Genomic DNA, 20,184 nt, shown 5'->3' with positions numbered 1-20,184 from the left:
TCAGAGATATTTTAATATTAGGGAGATATCGCACCCAGCTGCTCAACCATTGGAAAACTTGAAGTATAATGTAGTACAGTTTTTTTATTGCTAAATTCTATTTAAAAAACAATTTATTAAATGGTGAGACCTGAAAGACAAATAAATAAAGTCAAAATAAAGTTATAGTTTCTTTAGACCAGGGGCTCTCAAACTTTTTTGAGACCCTTTTGTGTAGGGTGCATCGCTCTGCGGCCCCCAAATAAAGACTTATGATCTTAATCTTAAAAGTTTGATTATCATTATCAGTTATAGAATTCTGGGACATCAATTATTTTGGTTGGTGGTCTTATTTTTCTGATGTTTGAGTGCATAACATTTATGAAAAATGTCTAAATTTCATAAAATGCCACAAAATCTGTGGTCCATCTGGATCCCGGGCCTCAACTTGAGAACCACTGCTTAAGACAATAAACATCACATCATATTAAGCAATATCTATTCAAACTAAATATTATAATATAAATAAATATTAATGCTGGTGGTGATGTCGGAAATGACTCCTACCTATCGCCGCATTCCCTTCACTTCCTTTTATTATAAAATAGCGTTTTAAGTCTATTAGAAAATACATTTAGTTCCCAACAAAAGTACTTTTTTGCATAAAACCTGTATGATTAACGGCTTTGATGCTCAGTATATGCAGATGATAAATATATCATTATGAATGAAAGCCTCCGATGTTCAAGAAATGTTAATAAATCTGAATAAACTAAAGTTCATTTTGCCTCCAGTCATAATGGTGTGGCAGCTTGTGCATTAATATATAATGCGACGTTACATAAGCGCTCTGCTGTATTTCTTCTAATGTAGCTTAAAACGATTTGTTTTATAACTTACAGGTTTAGTGAGTTTTTCTTCCGTCTAAAAGTAAAAAACGAAAAGCTTTTTCAAAATCTTTTTCATTCCTTCGATGCAGCGCGTGTGCGTGTGTGTGTGCAGACCTATGATGTGAAGCCCAAATGAAAGAACCAAAAGCACTGACAGGTTTGAATGTGTGTGTGTGTAAAGAGATCATGTACTTTGGTCTTCCCGCAGTATGTGAGGGCACAGAGCACTCAGCGGGTCCTACAGGAGTGACCAGGGGATAGAGAGAAAGAGCGAGAGACACTTTCACTCAAACCAGCTCTGCTCCAACAATCAATCTCCACTTACATCCACTTTGCCGTCTACTGGGAGCCCAAGCGCTCGCAGCCATCTCCCTGTATCTATCTCTCTCACACACGCTCGCCTTTTTATTGCGCCCCTGCTTCTGCCCGCACACAGGCACACAATGGCTGGCATTTCCCGAACTTAAGTGTAAAACCTTTAAACATCTGTTAAAAAGAACTGGGGGAAATGTTATTCCTCCGTGCTGTATTTCTCCTTTTCTTTGTTGACCTTGAATGGCTTTCTCACCCAGACGCACAATCGGTCTGACCCAGGTGTTGCCTCTCTCTCCAGGGTGCATGTGCGGCGGACAGATAAGGTGGGGACGGAGGCTGCCTTCCACCCAATAGAGGAGTACATGGCGCACGTGGAGGACCATTACCAGAGCCTGGCCCAGCGCATGCACGTGGATAAGAAACGCGTTTACCTCGCCACCGATGACCCCTCTCTACTGCAGGAGGCCAAGACCAAGTGAGTGCGGACGGCTGTGTGAAACCTTTAAGAAATGATGGTAGCTCGACAGATCATTGAAGGTCTTTTCTGAAGGGATTATATAGAATTTAGATATAACAAAATCCTGTAAGTGGCTAAATACAGAAGATTGTACAGCACAAGGTTACCATCTTACTAGATAACAGACTCTTAAAGGAACACTTCACCCAAAAAATCTCATCATTTATTCACCCTCATGTGGTCCAAAACCTGTATATGACTGTTTATACTGTGGAGCACAAAAGAAGATATTTTAAGATTTTCTCGCTGGTTTTGTGTCCATGCAATGGAAGTCAATGGGGTCCAGTGTTGTTTGGTTACGTTCTTGAAAATATCTTCTTTTGTATTCTGCAGAAGAAAGTCATACAGGTAGCGAATGACATGAAGAGGAGTAAATAAAATAAAATAAATTACATTTTTGTGTGAACTATGCCATTTAGTAGTTGATGGTAGTGGAGTCGGACTTTAGCATGTTGCTAAGCTAACGTGATCTCATTACATACACATCACTAACAAATTATTTATTTATTTTTCATTTTGTATCTCTACTTTTTAATACTGAACATAAACATGAAATTAAAACGATTTACAGAAATCCGACAATTTAAGAAATCCTGTAATGCATTCTGGGATTGACAAAGTAGAATTTGGCCGAAGCGAGATGCTTCTTAAGATTGAATAATTTTCCTCCCTGCTGTTTAAAACAGTTTTCGCATCAGGAGAGCTCTTATAATGGTTGTATCTGTATGTGGCAGTTCACGGTTTGGAGCAAAGCCAAATATTTGCAGTAGGAAATGTCTATTAACACATTTGTTTTTATTTGTGTGCATGCAGGTATCCTGACTATGAGTTCATAAGTGATAATTCAATTTCATGGTCTGCTGGGCTACACAACCGCTACACTGAAAACTCTCTGCGAGGAGTCATCCTGGATATCCACTTCCTGTCTAGGACCAACTTCCTCGTGTGCACCTTTTCATCACAGGTACAGTTTGACCCACTTCTTGTGAACGGTTTTGTTCTGTTGGTCTCTCAGTCACCTACAGTACATTACATTTTGTCCTTTCACAGAACTCGTTTAACTGCGGTGATCATTCTGGGTTTTCTTGCATGTACTGAGTGCAGTGAGGACGTGACCGATACATTACCCTCCATTTTTTAAACCGTTCTTTTGTGGCTTTGCTTTATAATTTTGTTTCGTTTTTTAAACCATCTTTGGTTATCCTCAGCTTTTTTTATATGTCCTCTTTATGGTTAACTTTGAGTTGGATAAATGGCAATTTAATTTTATATTCGGTCTGAACTTTTGGTTTTATTTCCAGACATGTTGTCTGACAATGAATAGCCATGCAAAGCTTTGCTTTGACCATCATCAGAACATCTGGTGCACTTTTCGATTTATTTTGGCTTGAATCCGTCGACTAAGACAGGAAGGTCTGACTGGCTGTTACAAAAAAACACCACCATTTGTTTTTATCGAACTCTACAGAGCCGGTGAATCAAATCTTTGAGATTTATTACACATATTTCAGATTGAATACATACAGTTATACTCAATGATCTCCCATTTTCGTACTACTAAGTACGTACTAACGTCCCCAAAAGTGGTTGTTGCAGCTTTCCAGCAGACCGATAAAACCAATCTGACTCTCTGAACATACATTAAACCAGCCTATCACATTAAACCTTTTGCATCCAGTATACCGTATGCATCTCTCTCTGAATGGTGTGCAGGTACTTTGTTCCAACGCTCCTTAATCTTCACTTCAGCTTTTTATAAGGGGCACTTACCATTGTAAAGTGCATTCATCTTTGTCAAGTACACCTGCATGTCCTCTCATCTCCACACAAAAGCTAATGGTCCTGCTTTGAAGCGCCGCATGAACGAGCATCTCTGCTTTTATTCTCCACGCAGGTGTGTCGTGTGGCCTATGAGATCATGCAAACTCTGCACCCGGATGCCTCTTCCTTCTTCTACTCCCTCGACGACGTCTACTACTTCGGCGGCCAGAACGCCCACAACCAGATCGCCATCCACCCCCATCAGCCGCGCAGCAGCGACGACATCCCGCTGGAGCCCGGAGATGTGATCGGCGTTGCGGGCAACCACTGGGACGGGTATTCCAAGGGCATCAACCGCAAGACGGGCCGCACCGGTTTGTACCCGTCCTATAAAGTCAAAGAGAAAATCGAGACTGTGAAGTATCCGACGTACCCAGAGGCGGACAAACTGATCAAGAAGCAGTAAACGGTATAAATACTTGTGTACCGAAGTGAGATAACCCTGGACCACCTGGACGGGAATGCACTTTGTGTGTGTGAATGTGTATGAATGTATTCATGTGTGCGTTTGTGTGTGTAGTCTAGGGCTTGATTACAGGGTTTTGGACACGTCCTAAACCCTGGTGCTTGGACTTTGAGTCCCTCGGAAATGCCTATCAGGGTCATGGATGACAAAAGGAATAAATAACGAAGAGGAAGAGCTTGACAAAAAACAGAAGGCACTGTACTGTAGGTACTTTCTAATGAATCTCCGGGTAATGAAGGGAATTGATACGTTTATTTAAGAACACAACTGGACGACTCTGCAACCCCTTGAACCGATCATGAAAATAGAAATGACCTGGTTTCGCTTTTCCTCCTATGCTCTTATACCTCCTTGTGCACAATGATGGCATTCTGTACTCTAGCGGCACTTCACCTGTTTCTCTACGCCAACTGATACTCCACACCCATGAGCTTTTAATTTCCACTGCCATACTGTGCTTTTAAATGTGACTTCTCGCTGTTTTTAATTTTCATTGTATGGTTTATCATGTGTTTGTACGTGCGTTTGGAAAACGGTGCCTGTCAGGGCGGACGATTGACTTTTATGCTGTTTAGGAATTTCATGATATTTGACTCTGGAGCCTTACGGACCAGCCTTTCCACGTGGATTTACATTGCACTCCCCCTTTCCACACGGTGTCTTATCCACACGCACTCACCCCTCCATCATGTTTTTTAAGAGATCATTTTATGTTGTTGCGTTTTAAAATACAATAAGATAAGAAAAGTGATATGTAATATGAAGATAATGATACTAATATTATTAATAATGATATGAGATGAGAAAGAGTAATTATAGGAACAGTGACACTTGTTGTCATTCAACGTTTTAGCTAACCATGAAGGAATTGTTCATTGTTTTATGTTTGCGGGCATTGTCTTTGGTAAGCAGATCAAATAAACCTGATCGGCCAAACTAAGATTCTGTATGTATTTTTAAATACTGTGTGTGTGCGTGTGTTCACATTTCTAAAATTTAATCTGATAAAAAAAGAGTTTTATGCTTGAAGGAACTTGATGTTTTCAGATCAATGAAGCTGGAATTTGAATAAATGACATTTCGCTCCGGGCGGGTCTGCCCAGTACAAAGCCTCTGGAAAAGGATCCAAGTGACTTATGAAATTTGTCACTCCTTTGCGCTGTGTAAAAGGTGACATTGAACTTGGACAACACCCTCATCCATCAGTCTTGCTTTGGCAGGGGCGTGTCCATGGGTGTACCCTAGGAAAGAGGTTTAGTCTTATCAAACAACTTATTTGCTAATGAGGTTTGTGTCTCATAGTCCAAATAACAGCACCGTGTCCTGCTCCCAGCAGTAGACTAAACAAGCAAGATGTGAACGTTTCACAGGTGATTCTGAACACAAAGGGTCTCTTTAATGAAACCGCAACATTTTGAACAAGTGTTTGACATTTTGATTCATTTTATTGATCAATGAGCCAACTTGCACAGGGGAAAATATACAAAAAGATAAATAAACTCCCAGCAAGATGTTATGTTGTTTTTGGAGGCTTTCAAAAGGACACAATCTGTTGTCCGGTGCCTTTTGGGTTCACCTGTGCTGGACTGTGAATTGCATTACATCATTGGTTACTCATCCTCATGTTGTAGAAACCTGGATACTCCCCCCAAAAAGGAAAATTCTGTCATGAAGTTGTTCCAAACCTATGTACATTTCCGATGAACACAAAGAACGATATTTGGAGAAATGTTAATGATAATCAAAGGTGTCCGAACAATGTTAGTGGCTTTGTGTTCATCGGAAGAAAGAAATGTCGAATATTTAGAACTTGAGGGTGAGTAAAGGAAGACTGAATTTTCATTCTTGGGCAGAGTATCCCTTAAGGAACTTATTCCTCAAAAAGCTGAATTTTCAATACAATGAATGTTCAAATGAAAGTCTTGGCACTCTGCCGATCCTAAGATCCTACCATTTTTGTGAACCGTTCCAAACAGCAGCTGTAGTTCTTTAGGAGACTAAGATGAAGTGCTTCAATAAAGACCAACATTTTGTCCAAGTAGGAATTGAAAAATCACCTGCCAAATACGTTTTTCAAAACGATTAGCGCCCAGTCTGCATGCAACCTCAATTAACTGCCAAAGACCCCAACATCACTATCTCTCTCTTTCTTCATCTCATCGGCATTAGTTAGCATGTTGGCTGCAACGGCGTGTTTCTGGTCGTCGAGCGTCTGGGCTTTTAGGCCTGTTAGCAGCTGGGCTGATCTGATAGCACGGGTGATTAAGAGGTTGCGTCTCCGGTGCGGCACGCCGAGAAATTGCAGCATGGCTCTTATCGCTTCACACGTTAACGTCTTTGCTTTTACAGCCGGCCCTCATCTTCGCCGCTCCATCTGTCTTTTTCCACTCCAGATGCGGGACTGTAGAATAGAGATTTGAAGGGAACGGGGTACAGTATTATTCTGTCTTTAATCAATCTCAACTCTGTTACTGAATGTCAATGAGTGCTTAAGGTAAGCCTTTGCAGGCCTGATGGCGAAAACTAAAAAGTGAGCTTTAGTCACTCTGTAGACATTTACCAGTTACCTTTTCCACACAATCTAACAGGAATTCGTAACTATTTTACGAAAGTGGCTTATTCGTATGAATTCAGAAAATCTTTATTGATTTTTACGTGACGTCAGGCCAAGGGGAGGGGCTTCAGTATACATTTTTTCCAATTATCGATTTTTTTGGTACGATTCGCATCATAGGAACTCACATGAATTAGTCATCTAGTAAAATAGCTATGAATTCTTGTGCGATCAGGCTGTCGTTTTATGATGCATTGTTTAGCCACAATGAAACATTTCCATTTTGTCTCCCTTTTGGTAACTCATACTGTTACTTACTGTTTTGTAAAAACAGGAATGTCAGGGACATGTTTGCGGGACCAGAGACGGATGACCCAAGTGCAGACAGCGGGTTAGGGGTTAACAAACATAAACTGACTAAACTAACTTTGTGCATTTAGGGCTTCTGTAGAAACAACATGACGAATTGCACACCACACCTTTAAACCTGAAACATGACTTCAAAAAATGCTTCCAAACGTATTAATTGTCACGACGTTTGCCATAACTGCCATACATGTAGTGCATCTTCAAAAAACAGCCCTATTTTATGAAGCCACACATAACAGACGCTTTAAGTGATGCGTCCTTATACGTCTTGACTCTGACTGCCCAAAAACAAAGCCTTTCTAAACCAGCTAACCATTTAAATTGACCTCCACTCTGAATATGCGGCGGTTTAAAGAATCTCTGACGCTTCTAAAGGATGTCAATGACCCCAGAAGCTTTTAAATGAAGAAACTTCCCCTTAGATTTTCACTCGGCCGATTGGAGGCGAGTCGTATGGATGCTTTGAAATGACAAATGACTTTGTCAGCGCTTTAAATGAGAAATCGCTGAACCACATCAGTCAGCAGATGGAATCCCTTACTTTAAAAGCTTTTTTGAGGGGATTTTGCATTGAAAAGAAGTAACTGTCATTTGGACTGTCATTTAATGGACTGTGTATGCTTGCATGTGCATGTGCACGAGAGCATGCTGGGATCGCTGCCTGACCAATATCCCACTCTCACGAGCTGTTTTATCGTACCGGTAATGCTGCTTTAGTCCTCTGAGAATGAGACATTTTAATTAACGCCACTAAAGAATAAACAAACACTATTAAATGATGAGCGCTGGCCGTGACCCTGTACGGCAGTTAGTGAGCAAGCGAGAGAGAGAGAGAGAGAGAGAGAGAAAAGGAGCTTGTGAAAGAGTTGACCGATCCCGGGAACACGGGCCATCCGTTGTAATTAAGCTGCCAATCTTAGACACTTTAATAAATATGTAGTGAAGGCAGCATTGCTTTGGCAAGACGGAGGGGTACATTTTCTGCAAACTCTTGGCACACTTTTGGCAAATGATGCTTCACTGTGAAAATCTGTAAATAAAAGCTGTTTATCATCTAGTCACTCTTGTGTCATTCCTAACCTGTATGACTCTCTTTTTCTCCAGAAAACTAAAGAAGATATTTTGAAGAATGTTTGAAACTGAACCACGACGGCACCATTGACTTGCATTGGTTTTGTGATACAGCAGAAGTACCTGGGTACCGGCGTTTTTCGGTTACCAATATTCTTCAAAATATCTTCTTTTGTGTTCTGTGGAAGAAAGGAAGCCATGCAAGTTTGAAATATATCATTCAGCATAGCAATACAATTTTGCTTCATTTTAATCCACTTTCCCTTTCACAGAATGCCATTATGTCAATATTCGCTCTTCTTTTCACTCTCCTTAAGTTTCTATTCATCTTAAACAATGACTTTTGTGCCACATCTGGTCAAACCTGAAGTCATCCGCACTTGTGTCTATGTTTGTGTACTGTAATGAATGTCTGTGAGAAAGATTAGTCCTTGGTGGAGAAGTGAGAATAGGTTGCACGTGTGAGAGAATGATGGAGCGGCGGAGTCCCCTGTAAGTTTGATTTCCCAGAGTTCTCTCTGGTTCAGCTGCCGCGACTGTCGTCTGGTTATAGCTGAATAATGAGTCTGTTAAAAAGAGGGATCCCGTGCGGGCGGGTGTGAATGGTTCGGTGGGCAGCTGGCTGTTAGACGGCTAAATGAGCGCTTTTTATTATCATTTCATTTTCCAGACGCTTTTCAAGAATCCTATTGCGGCGTACAACACGGTTTGCTCACCTCCAGTGTGAGAATGTCCCATCTCTTTGTTTATATTCCCTCGTGAAAATAAAAAGGAAATAACGGAGGAGTATTATACTGAATTCCATTTGTTTTTTTGCCTCCTTCATTAAATATTAAACGCATGCGGCCCATGACACATAATCAAATCTAAATCACTAAAGGATATTATGAATATAAATATGATAAGTGTTTCAGTGAAAGCTTGCATCAGGTATATGATGCTGTTCGGTCGGAAGTGCTCAATAGAGAGTAGATTGTTGACTTTAAGAGCTATTGAACAGAGTTAAATCCCTACAGAACTCTCTAGTGTGCTACAATTGAACTCAATCATTGGTGACCGCAGCGGGCAAGACCTCAATGATGCTACCATGAGCTAGTGAAGATATCTGTTATCCTAATACACATCAAGCATTTTCTTTTCCATTTACACAGGTTTTCCTACTCATCAATCTTTTGATAAAACTATTTTTGATTACAATAAATATAACTTTATTGCATTTGGGCAATTCCAGTGTTACGGGTCAAAACTATAAATGCTAAGAGAAGGTTGAATCATCTGTTTATATTTTACTAAGCCTGTAAAGGTTTAAAAATGCTAGTTTTCTATTTTAAGAGAGGGAATAAGGTAAGTCTTGTGTATGTGACAAAAAAGGATGAAAACTAAAAGCAATATTACCCAACAAATGGAGAAGGGATGACTCTCTATGGAACATAAAATTGTTACTGTATTTAAATTTTCATGTGTCCATTTATGAGGAATATAGACTGTGATTCACTATGACCTGAAAACTGTTTTAAAATTTTAAAAGAAACGTCACATATTCAAACCACGTCTGACCAATCAGTTGGGCGAAATTTTCTTCATCTTTAGGTTGACATCTGCATGGAATCGCCCATTTATTTATTCACAGTATATGCACAGCATGTCTGTATGTTGTATATTTTCTGTAAATTATAGGTATTCGTGAAAAAAAGCCAATAGTTTCTGTTGTGTGTATTTTTCCTCCGACATTTTAAGAGAAACATCTAGGACTGACTGAGAGCTCTCAAGTCTCCTGAGGTATGAAGGATTGATCTTCAAACCATGAAAATTTAATCAGGGTCTTAGAGCCTTACAGTGATGCTATCTAGTATGTAAAAAGGGGCTATTGCCATGATAATGTGCTTCTGAGTTCATGAAGAAGTTTGCAGTGTGTGCGTGACTAGTGATGTTCTGCAGAAGTCAAAGTTTAGCTAAGCTGAAGGAGACTTTGAGGCTGAATAATTTAGAGGAACAGAGAGGCTTGGTCCACATGGTTTGCCCTAAAGAATGACAAAAGCAGAAGCTTTGAAGACATACATTGTGTGTGTGTGTGGTTTTTATATGTTAGTGGGGACCTAAACCTGAATGCACACCAACTCGTGGGGACCAAAAGTTAGGTCCCCACGTGCACAAAAGCTTATATATTGTACAGAACGATACTTTTTGCCAATCTTTAGGTTTAGGGGTTGGGTTAGTGGTCAAATATACAGTTTGTACAGTGTACAACTCATTACTCCTGGACTGTACCCATATGTTATTCCAAACCATTAACGCTCTCTTCTGTGGAACAAAAATATGATTTTTAAAAGCATCTTCAAGCAGGTCATATAAATACCTTTGATGTCCAAATTCACCATTTTTAAGAAATGGAAAAAACACGGTACTTTTTTAATGATTGAATACTGTGTAGCCTAAGTTGCCAATCACATTTTTAATAATTTTATTGGTTATATATTTACAAAACCGAGTGATAAACATAAAGGGTGGCTAATAATAATGATTTATGGCAACAACAACAAAAAATATGGAGATACATATAGGTGCTAAACGATGCTAAAGAAATTGGGCTGTATGGTGCTACCTTTCACAGAAGACTTTTGAAAATAATGTGCAAAATAAATGTTTATTTTTAAGAACCTTTGACAAAATGATTCTTTGGGGAACCAAAAACTGGTTCTTCTACAGCATCGTTGTGAAGAACCTTGCACTGTATGTGTTTGGATGAAAACCTCTTAAAACCAAGCCAGACTATTTTATGACTGGAGATGTCCTTCTTTCCCCCCCCAATTCAAGATCTTGGCATGACATGTTTCATTTCTGCTCACTTCGAGTGTAAAAGGACACACTTCGTGTTCTTCTCTCCGTTCTCCCTGCTGATAACTGAGATGAGAGACTAACGTCTCTTTCGGATGAATAGTTGATGAGGTTTGTGTTCTGACAGTCTGCTGGCCCACTATAGATGCCGGAACTTGCTCTTGGGTGGAACTCCTAAAGTTGCTCTCTGGGTCAGTGCCCAGATCTTCTGATGTCAAACATGAAGACGTAACGGCTCCTGACCGAGAGGCGCAGCTGGAGAGCTGTCAGAGTCTGCAGCCCTGTGTGACGCCATGTTTGAAATAGTGAGAAAGGAGAAGTGGGCTGCCCTTGTGGTGACAGCTATAATGGGATGAAATGCGCTGACTTTGCAATGCCAAGGCCCCTGCGGACTACAGTGAGGGAACCTGTTACAGTGCGGGGGAGACTCTTTGGATCCAAAGTGGTTTCTGTGTGGGTGTGGGACACGTTTTTATTGATCTTGATCTTCTAGGAATCATCTACGAGATCTGTAACATAGAGAGAAAGCTTTTTTGTTAACATTGACATTTATCTTAATAGCAATTGCTCGCTTTTTTGGTTCTAGATTAAGCGTCTTTTGATCTAGATGGTAATGCTTGTTAAGAGGATAGCCACCCAAAAATTCAAAGTAAGTTATAATTTACATACCCTCATGTCATGCCAAATCTCATGCACACAAAATCTCAAACACAAAAGAAGATATTGTGAGAAATGTCTCTGTATTTATGTTTGTCCATGCAACGGAAGTCAATGGGGGGAGAACAACAGTCTTTCAGATTCAAAAAAACATTACATGGCATAACAACATGATGAATTCCATGCATGGGGACCCTCGGTGTATGTGGATAGAAATAGCTCATTCTAAGGTAATAAAAACATAACGCTTCATTACGTAAGGTCTTTATACACCTCTGAAGACATAGTTGTGTATATTATATTGCATTTCTGTCATTAGATCCTCCTTAACATTACACAGTGTAGCGAAAAACCATTGATCATGAATTGCTTTCAGTCAAATAACCTTGACTGAAAGCATGAATGGATCTCATGGATACAATTAAAATCATTAAAAAGAATTATGCTTTGACCACTTCAAACGTCTCTGTTTCAGTACAAAGTGTCCAGCTCTGGCTCGCTGCTGTGAAATGCAGTTCGGTGACTCCCAATTTAACTGCGATGTTAGACAAAGATGTTCACCAAGCACAAAAGCTTCATTTCACGAGATAAAATCATTTGGTTTGAGTCTGTTCATTTGTGCTCGGGCAAATGGACAGAGAAAATGAGGTTATAAGTCTAATTAACAGAGCTGATGTATATGGTTCTTTTTACAGATTGAGCACAAGCTCTCGTCTGATTAAAACAGATTTGGTACAACACTTCCGATCTAACAGAACAAAAATAAAGTCGGTGATTTCACCCCCCCACCCCAACAAAACAATAATGTCATCATGTATTCACCCTCACGTGGTTCAAAACCTGCACACTGTTTGATTCTTTCTTCTGTAGGACACAAACAAGGATATTTGGAAGAATGTTGGTAAAACGAACAACAGCGGTACCCGTTGACTCGCTTTGGTTTCGTGTACCTGGGGATCACAGTTGTTCGCTTACCAACATTCTTCAAAATATCTTCTTTTGTGTTCTGCAGAAAAAAGAAAGTCATACAGGTTTGAAATAAAGAGAGGCCGAGAAAGGTTTGTCTTCGACCATAAGACAGGGGAATAAAGTATATGTCATATTTTCATAACTTACAGTATATTAAGCTGACAATTTTATAGTATTTTGAAATACATATTTGCATAGTTAAACATCTTCGACATTCATACATGAACATCCATAAATTAGATTTTTGAATGTATGTAGGCCTGGGTTGGAGGAAGACAAATGTAAAATCTGCGTCACTTCTGTGCATGAAAGACGAGAGGAGACATTTAAAAAATGCTAACATTGCTCTTTTTTTCCATAGAATGGGAGTAAATGGTGACTCTGTCTATCTTTCACTAGCATTCTTCCTTTTTCTGTTCGTCCCATTTTTCGATTTGTACTTTCCACTTATCCTCCGATTTATCGTCTCTTTAATAAGCGCACTAGACGTCGCTTCGGAATGGAAAGCGTCTGCTAAATGACCATTTGCTCAATTTTTCCTAAAATGCATTGTTATTTAGTGTCTCTTTGTCTGTGTCGATTCTGTTGTCAGTTGGGCTGGACACAATGTTGATGAAGCAGCTTAAATGGACTTGTTTACTCAGCTGACACAAACACCGCAATCCATTACATGCCCAGCCGATAGAGAGAAAGTACAAACAAAGTGTCTTTCTCTCCTCCGCAGGGTAAGCTGCTTTGCCAAGTTGAGACGGAATCCAATCACCAAACCAATGCTGACACACAGCAAGCAGGAGCTCTCACTTTGATGAATAATTCCTCCAAGTTGACATATGTGTGAGGACACACATTCACCAACAGTCCATTTCAGCAGCTGTCCCAAGTGTCTCATTCCTGCTGTAGTAAACAGGTAGTGTGGGTGAACATATGGTCAGAGAGACACTGTAAGTAGAAGATAAAGATGTATTTCTCCATCCTGTTCCATGTGTGTGTGTATTTCTGTCATGGTGATAACTTGCATTGAATTGAATTGATTTTTACCAGCTAATCTCCTACCATTTTAGGTATCGTTTATCGAGCCATTTTTCTTCCAGGGTTCATGTACTACAGCCTACTCGTAAACTAGGGGGCTGTTTGCAGAACCGCGATGATGAAGAAAGTGGGAAAGTTTTTTTGTTTGCGTTTTAAGAAGTTTGACGTACACACAACAATGTTGTTGTATGCGTTTACATGGATCCATGAAAATGAGCAAAAATGCTGTATTACACTATGCACATACACATATTTAAGTTTAACTCAAAAGTTTGTTTTGAGTTTGTTGACGTATTTGTATGTTTAAAGTTTGATGTATGTTAAAAATGTGTCTCCGCTGGTTGCAGTGGTGCGGTAAATATACATTTGGCTTCCCTACTGAAAACATTTTTTTACACCAGCAGTCTACTTTTTTAACTAGTCTAGCTGGTAAGGCTGAAACCCACCAGCTAAAACCAGCTGAACTTGCTGGTTTTAGCTGGTCAACACAGCTTGGCAAAGCTGGTTTTTATCTGGTGAGTTCAAGCCTGTGCAGCTTAAACCAGCTTGACCAGCTACGAAGTGTCCAAAACCAACTTGCTTAACCATCTCAGGCTTGTTCTACCTGTTTTATTTTTCAGTAGGATACAGACTACATTTACATTTATGAAGTTTGCAGACGCTTTTATCCAAAGCGACGTACATTACATTGTACTATAAATTTGTTTCTGACTATGTGCAAACCCTAGGATCGAACCCAAGACCTTGACGTTGCTAGCGCCATGCTGCAACCACTGAGCAACAGGAAAGACTAAACATGTAAACTTGTGCATGACACCGCCCCTAAGTCTTTCTGATGTAACACACACTTGTGCTTTTTGTGTTTGCAAACTATGTTTGGGAAATATATTACCAGTTTTTATGCATTACACTGGAAAAGGAAGATTCAATTGAGTGCATTGCATTGTGGGATACATCCACGCAGTGAGCTCTGATGCACATTTCGTCAAATGTTCCAGGTCATTAGATTATTCCATGCATACAAAAAATGTCCATACTGTGCACAGTACACATGCTGTGGTATAATATGTCTTTTCTCATTCACTGAGAAGCAAAAATATTCACAAATAAGAACCTTGTAAATTACACCCAGACCTCCACATTGGTCACAGGTGGCAAATCACGTGGGGCGGCGGAAGATCCATGCAACCTCTCTTTTCCGTGATAAGCAAAAGCCACTATAATGATGGCATTTATTGGGAATGGATGAAGAGCGATACCCTAAATTGAATCTTTAAAACATTCTAGGGCCCATTTCACATTACGTTGCCTGAGCGCAATAATGAATCAGACAGGGCAGAGATGAGAGGCCGTGCCGTGCTGAGTGATGGATGGAACGGCTGAACGGGCATAAAATGGAGTAACTTCTTCCTCCTGTTGCATGTGCCTCATTTCCACATTTAACTCCACATCTCTGGTGATTAGTGACGTGGGAATGATGTGAGTAAGAGAAATAGAGAGTTCGGATGAAAGGAGAACAGACAAAGGGTAGGACAGGCAAAGAGATGAGAAATGGGGACAAGGGAAGGTGACAGAGGGAAAGAAAGGTGTTCGGATGATGAAATTGAGATACAGATGAAGTTAAGCAGAAACTAGAGAGAGCCCAAGTAACAAAACAGGGGTGGAGTCCACAGAAGAAGAATAGGCTGTGTGTGAATGGGCGGGTCTATTGCAATGAAGAAAAGAAAAGTGGGACAGAAGAATGCAAAAGGGAATAATACGAGAGGAGGGACAGGTAGATAGATTCAGGAAAATCATAGCAACAAGATAAAGGTCTAGAACACCTGAAAAAGAAAAGAAAGCTAGAAGGAAAGAAAGAAAGGTGGAACAGAAGCATGCAAATGGGAATAATACAAGAAGGATAACAAGTAGATAGATTCAATCACATCATAACAACAATATAAAGGTCTAAAACGCCTGAAAAAGAAAAGAAAGCTATAGGAAGAAAGAAAGAAAAGAGTTGAAAACTAGGAACACATGGAATCTGTCCCTTTCTTCTCATTTTGAGCACATATCGTGGGGCGGGAATTTGCATAATTCTGTGAAACGGATTTAAATATGGTAAAATGAGATTAATGGAACTGAAAGTGAGCCATTTGCATGCAATGTGTGTTCCTGTGACACTTTAACGTGTTTGTTTTTCATCAGAATATCTGACAGTTTGTGTAAATCCATTTATCATCATTATATTTGAATAGATTGCAAAATGAAATAATTTACCTTTGTATTTTTATTTAATGAAATAAATACATGCTTTTATTGCCTATGGGTTTCTTTTTATAAAATGCTTTTTACTTCATTTGTTTCACCCTACTGTCAGAAATATTGTTCATAGCACAATACATAATACTATAGATTAGCAAATATATTTAAATTTACATAAAGTTCAATATAAAAAGCTGGCACACAATTTCATCACGGCACACACCAATTTTTATGATCAATTTTCAATTATAAAAATACACTTAATTACATCGGAACACAATAAAACTGGCTACTATGAGATTTAATTCACAGTGGTGTGAACCACCTCCTCCCTCCAGGACATCTACACCAGGCGCGGTGGAGGAAAACCTGGAGGATTATTACAGATTTAAGGGAGAGAGATGATCTGTAGCATCTAGTCGACTATGGGACAGCTTTTTCCTCCGAGCTATCAGACTTCTGCACTCTGATACCCTTTGCACTTTATTAGTCTTCACTGGACTCTTTATTAGTCTATGCTGGTCTCTGACTATCCCATATCCACAGCATATGAATGCTAATGCCTGTTACTGCACTCCAATGCCACATATACTGTATCCAGTATATTGTGAATTATTATGTATATATTGTGAATATTGTACATTCTGTGCAGTAAGTGTATTGTGTTTGCCATTCTTTCTGTAGGCTATATCTTGTCTGGAAACTGCAATGTTGCTGGAACTGCAGCCAAGATTATTTACTCGCTGCTATGCTTGTGTTTATAGTGATAAGATTTTAATGCAAAGATATTGTTTTATAAATTAGATATTTTAAGAAATCTAAAAGTACTGTGACAGGGTCAACGGTTGCCGTCTATAGGTTTACATTTGGTAACGTGAATTGACATTGTTTTCTGAACTGACATTGACATAAAGCATTTACCTCTGCATCTCTAAAAACACACACTCACATGATCGCAACAATGTCAAACGAGGGCAAATGTTATTTTCAAGTTTACTGGCTGTGTAGAGGAGCAGCACAGAATATAAAAAATTATGTTTCGAATTTCTCCACTTTATTCCCACCAGCGACCAAGAGAGATGCGGCACTGTGGCGCACACCCTTCTCACGCATCTCCACGGCAACTCGCAGCCAGGTTAAATCAGTTGTGAGTCTCACAGGGAGAAGGCACATTATCTCAAATAATTCCTCCCTTCTAAAAAGCTTTTTTGTTTCGCCGTGACAGGCGTGCAACGAGAAGGAAGCGCTCGATTTGCCAGTATCAAATAATGAGAGCGGAATAAAGCTTGTCTTTTTTCATTTGTCTCCTCTGATGAACTGATAAATATGGGTTGGCCTCTAGAGTATGGTCTCCAAATTTGGATCCTTCTTAGCGTTCGCATGTTTGCATATTGGCTCGTTTGCCATTGTTGACCATGGAGAGTCAGAGTTTGGATGCTCACAAGCTTTGTGTGTTAACCTGAAAGACAGTAAGAAATAGGATCCAGAAGCGCTTGTTTGAACACACAGACACCTCATATTTTGTGTCCAAGCTTTAGGACACGTTAGAGTCAAGCTGTCTTGTTTATGTTTGATGGTTTTAGAAGACCATGGGACGCGCGCGTGTGTGTGTTCACATTCTTTATGCCTGAGGGGGAACAGAACACAAGAGTTGAAATGTGATAAAAAACATATCAAAACAGCACAAATGAAGAAACGTCAGGAGAAACCCTTGTGGAGGTTTGTTTCTTTTGGCTTTGAAGCTAAATTGGCCACTCTTCTGCACACAGGAACTAAAGGTCCCTTAGCTGCTATTTCAGCCTGCAGAAGATGGAAGGACAATCACCCAGCCACATAAAATATTAGAAGATCAAATTTAAAATTATTATTATTATAACTCTTTAGGTAAAACTATCCTTATTGTTTCATTCTGTGAACGACTTACTTTAAATACAATTTTTAATAAAAAAATGTTTTTTGTTGATGAAAAGATGCTCAGTATTTTTCATATTCACTTCTAAGCAATACAACAGTAATATTTGTAAATGCATTTAGGAAAACTAAATTTCACTTTGCCGTTGGATGACTTCGTCACTTCTGAGTTTTGAATCATTAATGGAAGTAATACATGGAGAATAATTCACAAATACGTCGCCTTCTCATTAGAAACAGATATTTGCTTACACTTTTTGTACTTGTGCTTTTGTACTGTGCTCACACTTATAGTAAGGGATCTGAACAAATCCCTGGCCCAATGTATCAAACATTGACACGAAACTCGTTCCATACTGTTTGTGCTACAGACATAAATCAAACTACGGGCAATGTGGATTGAAGTGTGCTCTTATTTTTCTAAATGATCAGACTCCAGATTTTGCCCTGTGGACAATACAATAAGATAAAAAAACTTGATTTCCATTGAAGGATAAACCCAAGCCACATGAATGTGCCACTGCCAGACTGAAATACTTGGTTGTGCCAGTAAGCAACCACCTACACGGAACACCATAGCAACAGAGCCCTGGTAAACCACCACCAGCATCATGATGATGAGTTTCGCACAGTCTGAAAATGTAAAAATGTAGTTCTTATCATTATCCTACCCTCGTTTGCTCTTCCTTTCTTGTTCAAAGTCTGAAAGTGAGTGAGAGCGAGAGATTACACGTTGAGTGATAATTGGAATCACACAGAGATGCAGGGTTCATAATTGCAGTGCTTACCTCAGTACAGCAGATTTTCTAGGTAATGCAATAATCACGATCAGAGGGGTGTGTTTTAACAGCACATTGTGCCATATGATGCCCTTCTGCACTTCTAATCCGCCTGGATTTTATGACCCTGCAAGTATATTGCTTTACATTTATGCAAAGCCATCAATCTGGACAAGAGAACGAGCCCTCGTGCAAGTAGGAGGTTGAGGTTAGATGCTATTCACAGCTCACAGATCACAACAACGGTCTCTTCGGGGTCTCACGAGATTTTAGATTTCTCTCTTTGAGCATTCGCTTGGCCTGACGTACACTTTTCTGTGCTATGCTGGCGAAATCCTGTCTTTTTTGCCGCCTTTGTAACCCCTCCATCTTTGCCTTTTCCCTGTCGCGATACGGTTTGGCTGTATGTTTTAAAGGGAAAATTCATTTCAAAATGAACACATCAAATGTGCATGTTTGTCTGCTCTCTTCCATACAATGGATGTGGATAGAGACCCGGAGATGTCAAGCTCCTAAAATCATCATAAAGCATCATGAAAATTAGACTTTACAACTTCTGTACTACATTGCAAGTCTTCTGAAGGAATGTGATATATTTCTGTAAGAAACAGACTGAAATATAATATGCAATGGATCGAAAATGTTGCTTTGAAATGTTTGCATGCCAGGACATTCACGTTCATTGCATTTAAAAGAGCTACTTGGACATACTGAAAAACTCCTGCCATCCACAGACTAAATAAAATAATACAGCTTTTAAACACGAGGGCGAGTAAATGACTGGGTTTTGATTTTGAGATGGAACTATTTCTTGAAAGAACGAGACTACAGAAAAGTGGAATAGACTGTGTGCCTGTTGGACCCATTTAGACACCTTTGTTGTCAAATATAGTGCTCCTTGAGCTCGGTGGGTTTAGGTGGAGATGACACCACCTGATCCAAGTTCTGAGACAACAGAGGTTTGTTTCATTTCTGTTTTTGTTCATTTCATACAAATCTAAATTGTGTGTGTGTAATTCAAGGATGGCGGATCATCTCCCTTATATTCGTCACTGCCTTTGTACCGCTATAATCTAAGAAATAACACCAGTTCTGGCCCATTTGCCTTTATGAGGCTCTTTTTTGTATATAGCCAGCTTATTTAACAATGGCGTCATTTTCATGTTGCACTTGTGCCACGATTTACATTAAGATGTGCAAGAATAGTGGGCTAACAACACAATAACATGTGATCAGAACTGAGTGGAATAAACAGGCTTAAACCACAAGCGTTCAGGCCCATCAGAACCTATATAAGCGCGCTGCTGCCATCTACTGGACAATCCTATTGTTCAGGGCACCTAGGCATTGCAATTCAGTTTGAGTCCGCAGGTCTGTATGTTTGAGCACAGCACAAACTACCAGTGGTGTGTAGATTCACTTTAGTAATCCCTTAGAAAAAAATTAAACGAAATAATGTAGTTTTGGCGTTTTATTTACATTTGTAGTTTGGCTGCATGATCATAGTAAATTTCTGGTTACTGGTTTTGTTACAAATAAAACAAATACGGTTTCGACGTAACGCAAACACTCTCTGAATAGTCATTAGCTAACATTTCACCATAGTACAATTCATCATTTTCCAGACCCAATGTATATGCGTTTTGACATGAACGCTACGCTTCAATTCCCTCATTATATATAGAATGTACCTTCTATAAACTTCTATAAATTTCATTTTTCAACTCTAATACACTGCGTCTATTAGTTTTATTTTGCTTCGTTGTGACAGGAGTCAC

The 20,184-nt window shown here is 39.5% G+C and overlaps 1 protein-coding gene across 2 annotated transcripts in view; it reads left to right on the top strand.

Annotated features, from left to right (window-relative positions):
• Window positions 1-4,924, top strand: part of fut8a (fucosyltransferase 8a (alpha (1,6) fucosyltransferase)) — a 67,535-nt gene extending 62,611 nt beyond the window's left edge. For both annotated transcript variants that reach the window (XM_079458927.1, XM_079458928.1), the window contains 3 exons: window positions 1,483-1,659; window positions 2,515-2,665; window positions 3,596-4,924. In XM_079458927.1, coding sequence (XP_079315053.1) covers window positions 1,483-1,659; window positions 2,515-2,665; window positions 3,596-3,928 — 661 coding nt within the window. In that variant the 3' untranslated portion in view covers window positions 3,929-4,924. The remainder of the gene's footprint in view (window positions 1-1,482; window positions 1,660-2,514; window positions 2,666-3,595) is intronic.
• The last annotated feature ends 15,260 nt before the right edge of the window (window positions 4,925-20,184 follow it).

The sequence above is a fragment of the Barbatula barbatula genome (genome assembly GCF_947034865.1).
Source record: "Barbatula barbatula genome assembly, chromosome: 6".
Lineage (NCBI taxonomy): Eukaryota > Metazoa > Chordata > Actinopteri > Cypriniformes > Nemacheilidae > Barbatula > Barbatula barbatula.
The sequence above is the reverse complement of the archived record's forward strand: the minus strand, read 5'-3'. Positions and strand labels throughout refer to the sequence as shown.